Source organism: Monopterus albus, unplaced genomic scaffold (genome assembly GCF_001952655.1).
Source record: "Monopterus albus unplaced genomic scaffold, M_albus_1.0 scaffold96.1, whole genome shotgun sequence".
Taxonomy (NCBI): Eukaryota; Metazoa; Chordata; class Actinopteri; order Synbranchiformes; family Synbranchidae; genus Monopterus; species Monopterus albus.
Genome location: NW_018127976.1, coordinates 560,986 through 568,536, shown reverse-complemented (window position 1 = coordinate 568,536; position 7,551 = coordinate 560,986). Strand labels below are relative to the sequence as shown.

General features: G+C 40.7%; 1 protein-coding gene across 1 annotated transcript in view; it reads right to left on the bottom strand.

The window, feature by feature from the left end:
- LOC109965133 (unconventional myosin-XV-like) overlaps positions 1 to 3,487 on the bottom strand; it is a 10,030-nt gene extending 6,543 nt beyond the window's left edge. Inside the window, exons 1-5 of the mRNA XM_020608923.1 lie at positions 3,167 to 3,487; positions 3,000 to 3,063; positions 2,074 to 2,146; positions 1,912 to 1,988; positions 1,755 to 1,831 (exon numbers count right to left, since the gene is read on the bottom strand). Of these exons, the coding sequence (XP_020464579.1) occupies positions 1,755 to 1,831; positions 1,912 to 1,988; positions 2,074 to 2,146; positions 3,000 to 3,063; positions 3,167 to 3,357 (482 nt within the window). The 5' untranslated portion in view covers positions 3,358 to 3,487. The remainder of the gene's footprint in view (positions 1 to 1,754; positions 1,832 to 1,911; positions 1,989 to 2,073; positions 2,147 to 2,999; positions 3,064 to 3,166) is intronic.
- Positions 3,488 to 7,551: the final 4,064 nt, after the last annotated feature.

Below are 7,551 nucleotides of genomic sequence, written 5' to 3'. Positions count from 1 at the left end.
GCTCCACCCCGGCTACCTAGGCATAGCTAGCTGGGCTGTTCTCCAAGGTGTGGAGCCACGCTTCTAAGTCTGTGAGCCTCGCCCCCAATGCTGCCCAATGCTGATAGCATCTGACATTTATTACAAGTACCATTATCGCTAAAGGAGGCAGAGGAATAACTGAACATGCGACACTCTGAGCAAGAGAAAGGAGGAGAGGAACAGGGGGATGCCATTGCTCTAAATTAAGCTACAAGCTTAGCTGGCTTCTAAGATAGCCGACCAAAAGTAGCAGATTAAATCTGGTAATTAGCAAGAGCTTCTGCAACACCAGTGCTTAAGTGGTGCAAGCGTATTTTGTTACTCAAAAATTCAGATGAACTTAGAAACAGTAAGTTTAATTCCTGGGAGCAAGCACAAACACGGTGCAGGTGCCGAAAACAGGAAATAAGTACGGTTACCGCAGAAGCAGGAAACAGCAGTCTTTCAAAGGTTCCACCCACATTCATCAGTATTTGTTATACTTGCTCTGTAGAGTGGTGCATATGGATGACCGAGAGTGACTCTGTGTGTGGAAGAATGACCGGGAGATGACCCTGATGTCCTAGAGTAACCTGAGGGGGTTTACTAGCCTGTCATTCAAACGGCTGCCCAGTTTTGCAGCCCAGACTAAAAGGCGGCATGAGGCCACCTGTCTCATCCCAGACAGGGAGAGATAGAAAAGAGTCTTTGTTGTATATATTCAATGTTTTTAAGGTGTCATCCTATGACAGGTTGAGTCTTTCATGTTAAGGTTTAATATTTCTAAGCTGACACCTTGTGACAGGTTAATGTGTTTATGTATGACCTTATTAACAAGTTGAACATATTTACAAGACAAAGTGATATGTTGCATGTTACTTTCTGTCGCCTTAATGGAGTTTTTGACATGTTTATGATGTCTGGATGTGTTTGGAGGTATCATTAATTTGGGACATGTGTCAAGACGTTATTGTTTGCTCATTAGTAGTGTCAATCATCAGATAAACTACGGTTATTATGTCACCTGCATGCTTATTGAATTTATTAATTTAGTTTTTGTAATGTCTGGAGAGGCACCTAAAGCTGACACCCTCTAAGTTCAAATATAATGGTGTCTATTGTGTTGGAGGTCAAAGAGAGAAAGGTGCAATACTGTGAAGCAGTACAGTTTACTGCAGTAAACTGTACTGCTTCGCAAACCAGAAACGGAGATATTGCTCGTTGGGACTACTTTGCAATAAATCCTATGCCTCGTTTCAGACTGAAGTGGCTTTGAGTGTTTTTTTTCACAAGAAAAAGGATGCATCACTGGTGTGTATGTGGACTTACACTGGCCCAAGTCAGGTTCCACAACAAAAGCGTGCATTGTTGGAGACAAAATTGTGAATAAATCACCACACCTTAAATTTTAATATCCCAGCTTAGATTATTCCATTTTGTTTTATTGGTTCCTTTGCAGGACATATGCTTTACTGATGATTGGATTTCAAAGTGCTCACAAAAATGCAGTTTTGTCAAAGCTGAAAAGCTCTGTAGAACTGAAGGGAACTGCAGAGCTGGTAATTCTGGTTTAATTTTAATTAAATCAACCAAATGTTAATATTACAATATTAATGTAGTGGTTAAAACAAAACAAACATTGGCCACTACATTAACAAGTTGAGGAACTTGGGGAATTTGTATATTACTTACTACTTAACATTATATGAAACTGCAAATGTTATCAAAAACTTCAATAAATGTTACAGACTCACCTGGTTGGGTTGTTGGTTGTTTGCTTGGTGACCTGGCAGTAGAGTTCATCTCTCAGCAACTCATTTTCCTTTCCTATCTAAACAGAAAAGAGAAACTCTTCTTTAAATGCCATGGAAGTCAATTTCATACAGATACACAGTGTAAATTAGCACTGACCAATAAGATATGGCTTAGGCAGCCTGGCTGGGTGTTTTTGCTCTTCATTGGCATGTCTCCCATGAACTGCATCAGGCCTGGAGGAACAGGCAAATTTGAGGATGATGGAGAAAAAACAGTGCCCTCAGTGTGTATGAACATGGATAGTGTGGATGCACTCACTAATGAAGCCCTGAACAGAAGAATTGTTGAGTTCAGGATCACTGTAGAGGATGAGGGACTCCTGTATGGGGACCTGGATGGAAGTTGAACACAATGCAGTGACATTTTATTTATTCATGTAGTCTTATTAACAAAAAGCATGTTAAATATCTGGACTTCTGGATGTCAGTGATCACCTCTAACATTTTCATATAACTCACAGTGTTGTGTGTGATAATTGATTGCCGTAATTAATGGAATGTCACTGTAGTGAATGTACATTGGTTATGGATATATTTCCACAATCCAATATTAGATAGTATAGTGAAAGCTATCGTCTGTCTATCTATCTATCTATCCATCTCAACACAAAATATTTACATATGAAATAAGGTGTTGTACATGATTTATGAAGGACAATCTGCAACTTAAGCAAATTCCTAGGAACTTATAATCCTGTACTGTATCTATTACATTAAATACTAGTGGGCCATAGTATTGATCCTTGTGGGAAATGCTTAACATACATCTAGGGACTTGATTTAAAACCGCTGGCAACAACTGTTCGACATCTACAAGACAGATAAGAATTGAACCATATGTAGGCAGATGAAAGCAGGTACTTAACAAAATGATACAATCAATAGTATCAAAAGACTTGAAAAACCTTTAAGAGTTGTAACACAGGGTTGCATTTTATTAAATGAATTATAGTAAATTAGCAGTGTGAATCATATCAGCTGTTGTACTGTGAGCAGTTCTAAAGCCTGGATGGTGCAACTAAAAGATATCATTCCTGAAAGGCATGTGCTGTAGTTGTGAATAAGTTGAAGATTGTATCATTTTAGACAGGGCAGCTAGGACAAAGGATTATTGTACACATGTCCATGTACGTGGAGCAATTACACAACACAGAATGTGATGTCAGACGTTTTGTACTGTCCTACCTCTGTATGTTGAACCATCTCTGAAAAATTCCTTCTGCTGGGTGTGAGGCCTACAGTCTCCATTCTTTGATGAACAAACAATTATAGGACATAATTAGCCATGTCATGTTATATAAACCCAAACTCTCTTGCAGGAACTGAGAATAATTATATTTTTTCTATCATACCTAAAGTAGTTCATGGCAAAATCAGCCATTGGTGAGAGGTTCTCCAAGTTATGGTCTGAACCCAGAACTAAGCCCTGGATTGATCCCTGTGCTGAGCCACGGAATGAGGCCTCTCCGCTGGGCCACTCTGAATCAGGACTGTCTGTGTATCTGCTGATGGGACCTGTAGACAGGCTTTTAGTGCTTCTCATGCTTTTCCTCCTGTCATCTCTTCTGTTAAGGTGGAGACAGTGGTAGTCTGGGGCTGCAGATGGCCTGATGTGCTCCTGTGGGAGAAGACCAGAACGCCCTCCCGTGGTGCCAAAAAGCCAGCCTAGTGGAACACACACATTAAAGTTATTTAATGGGAAGAAGATGTTGATATGTAATAAGCAATGATTTAAAAGGCATATCTAACCCTTGAAGCATTGCGCTTTTGACAATCTTCGTATTTAATACTTTATCTATCGCACAGCAGGAGGAGTGATTCTGGTCTCTGTTCTCTGTTCCCTAACTATCAGATTATCTATTTCACTACTACTCTATTCAGAATAATTGTAATATTAAATGATTACTTAAATTGGGATGATTTGTCTGAATTAATTTAGTCGGCATCACACTCTAGTCACGACAAACCTCGACGTTGTCTCTGCAGGTAGGAGCCTAAGGTGGGAGAATTTTACATTTAATCTCCCATCTTGAATGTCCTCCAAGAATTTGTGTGAAGGGAACCAAATAACTGTCTGACAGGTGACTGGGAAGACTGCTGCGATTACTAACACTAACACCATTACTAACATTGATGTAAACAACTTGCTTTAAATGTTTGCAGGATACATTGATGTTGTTTTTAGATGTTTGATGTTTATGTGATTGTGAAACAGCCTATTAGGATTAACAGAGAAAAAGGTATAAGTTGTCTGACAGCGGACTGAACAGCGTGAAATTATGAGTTATAAAGGTGTCTGCAACTTATTAAATTTTATGGTGAGGCTGTGTCCTATTTGTGGATTCCCACTCAAAGCGCTTTCTGTATGTGAATAAGTGTGGACTTTAATGTGTGTTTAAATATGTGAACATATATTTGTTTGGTGTTGTGTAATTGGCTGAGATGTGTGTCTGAAGTTAGGGACAGAGGGATGATTGAGAATTGTGTGTATTGCAATTTCTTGTTGTTCTTGTTTTCAATTTCATGGATTTCCAGACTGTATACTGTATTGCTGAGGTGAGTATAAGACTTATTTTCTATTTTTGTGAAACAATGAGTTTGTGTTTGAGATGTGTGTGAGCTGCTCACTCTGTGAATGTGTGTGTGTGTGTGTGAAGGTGTAGGATTTACTAACATTGTGTAAATAAGTGACTGTGTGTGTGTGCTGGTTGTTGTTGTTGTTTTAGAATAGGAGAACTGCAGCCAATTGGGTGTTAGAACGTCTGAGCAGACAGACCAGTTTGGAGAAGCTAAATTGTGAGCTATAAATAATAAGAGTGTCTGGTAAACTGTGTGTTACGGCTGCAAAGCAAGTTTTGTACTGCTAGTGGGTCTACAGCCGTTTGGAGCTCAAAGAGTCGTCACCCCGTCTGGATAAGCTAACTCAACTCTCAACTCAACTCAACTTTATTTATATAGCGCTTTACCACAGCACAGCTGACCAAAGCGCTTAACATACCATACAAATATATACCACATAAAAAACTATAAACAATAAAACAAACACTCTAACACTACAGACAGAGTCTAATTCCTGGCCAAATGCCAATGAATACAAGTAGGTCTTCAAATTAGACTTAAAAATAGACAACGAGGGGGCCTGCCTAATATAAAGAGGCAAAGCATTCCACAGGTTTGGACCCACCACAGCGAAGGCTCTATTCCCCCTAGTTTTACACCTAGCTCTGGGGGGCCTCCAGAAGAAGCTGATCAGCTGATCTAAGGCACTGCGACGGATTATACGGGCGCAAAAGTTCCAGAAAGGATGGTGCCAGCCCATTTAAGGACTTATAAACAAATAAAAGAATCTTAAAATGCACTGGAAGCCAATGGAGAGATGCTAGCACTGGCGTTATGTGGTCCCTCTTATGCCCCCCAACCAATAATCGAGCGGCAGCATTCTGGACACTCTGGAGGCGGGCAAGACCCGATTGACTAACTCCAGCATACAGTGCATTACAGTAATCCATACGAGATGTAATAAACGCATGGATCACTGTCTAAAAAAGCCGCTGCGACAAAAAGGGTTTTACTTTTACTAATTGCCTTAAATAAAAAAAAAAACAGATTTTACAACCGCATTTATCTGGCTCTCCATTTTCAAATCGGAGTCTATTTTAACACCCAAATCAGTGACCACCAGTCACACATACTGCCCCAAGAAACCTAAGTCTACAGGAAGAGGGTCACCAGACATATTCTGGCCAAACACTATAACCTCAGTTTTAGCGTCATTTAACTTTAAACAATTTAACGACATCCAGCCCTTAATATCTGCAAGACATGCTAAAAGCGATTGAACCGAGTAGGTGTCCTTCTTACTCAGTGGCATAATAATCTGGACGTCGTCAGCATAACAATGAAAAGACACCCCATATTTCCTAAAGATGGAGCCAGGGGAAGTAAATGCAATGGAAAAAAAAGCAAACGCCCCAAAATGGAGCCCTGTGGGATAACAAAGGGGTTGTCACAGATTCAACATCTGCCAACCCGACAGACATCGATCTACCCGATAAATATGACTTAAACCATGCTAGGGCAGCACCACAAATGACCACTAAATCCTGAAGCCAAGATATTAAAATGTCATGGTTAACCATGTCAAAGGTGGCAGTCAAGTCCAGCTGGACAAGAATCACATATTCACCCGCATCAGTGGCCAAATAAATATTGTTAACATACTTCAGTAAGGCTGACTCTGTATTATGCATGGGTTTAAAACCAGATTGAAAAACCTCCAATAAGTTATTCTCATCTAAAAAGGATTTCACCTGTGCATAGACCACTTTTTTCAAAATCTTCGAAATAAAAGGTAACTTAGAAATACTTTACTTTATATCTTTATTGTCATTGTACATTGTACAACGAAATTAAAATGCAATCCTTCGATAATAAAATAATCATAAATAATAAAAACCCAGCAAAATTACACACTCGCATCCATACACATCCGACTATTGCACAGCTCCCTTAAAATCACACAAAATAAATAAACTCATCTATCATTCAGATTTTGAGATTTTAGCAGCATTTAAAGCAACAATAGCTCTCGGATAGAAGCTATTTCTTAATCTGTTTGTCCTTGCTTTAATTGTTCTGTATCTTCTCTCCGAAGGCAGCAGCTCAAACAGAAAATGTTCAGGGTGTGATGGGTCCTGCAAAATGTTTTGTGCTTTTTTCAAGCAACGGGAACTGTACAGTTCTTCCAGAGATGGTAGGGGGCAGCCGATGATCTTCTGAGCTCTGGTGATAACTCTCTGGAGCGCTCTCCTGTCTGCAGCTGTGCAACTGGCAAACCAGGCACAGACACAGTATGTTAAAATGCTCTCTATCGTGCAGCGGTAGAAGGACACCAGCAGTTTCTCATTCAGATTGTTTCTCTTCAAAAGACTGAGAAAATACAATCTCTGCTGGGCCTTCTTTACCAAAGCAATGGTATGAGTATGGTCAGGTGCTGCTCAAAGATGACGCCCAGGAACCCAAAAGCGGCCACCCTCTCCACCTGGACTCCATCGATGAACAGTGTTAATGTCTGTTTTATTCCTCCTAAAGTCCACCACCAGTTCCTTGGTCTTGGCGGTTTTGAGGATCAGGTTGTTTTCCCGACGCCAGCCAGAAAGCCACTCTACCTCATCCCGGTATGCGGACTCATCATTCCTGTGCAAACAATAAAGAATGCAGAATTATAAAAGATAAAATGACATGACTACAGGTTGTAAATTAAAGTTTTCACCTACACTGGCAGCAACCACTAAACCAAAGTGACATTTCACTCCACAGAAGAAAAGAGACCGACACACGTCACCATGCAGATTTACCCAAAGCTCCTCCTCCTGTCAGTCCCTCTCAGTTTCAGTGCTGTATTAAACTGCTCCTCCACCACCTCCTCTCCTCATCCTCCAAACCCTCTGATCTGTCAGCAGTAAGCTCACTCTCCAAGTGACAAGGCCATTCTCAGCACACAGGGACAACATGCTGGGGACCCTCTGCGCTCTCATCACCGCTCTAACATGTAAGGAGGCTGACGTACTGCGGCGTTGACCTCATGTGGGATTCATCAGTCTGTGTGTTTCTCTTGACTCCATGTCCTCTTGTTGTTTCCAGGTGTGAGTGGTGTGACAGTGGTGACACAGAAGCCTCCTGTTATGACAGTGAGGAAAGGAGAGACAGCCACCATGGACTGTAACCTGGGGACTGT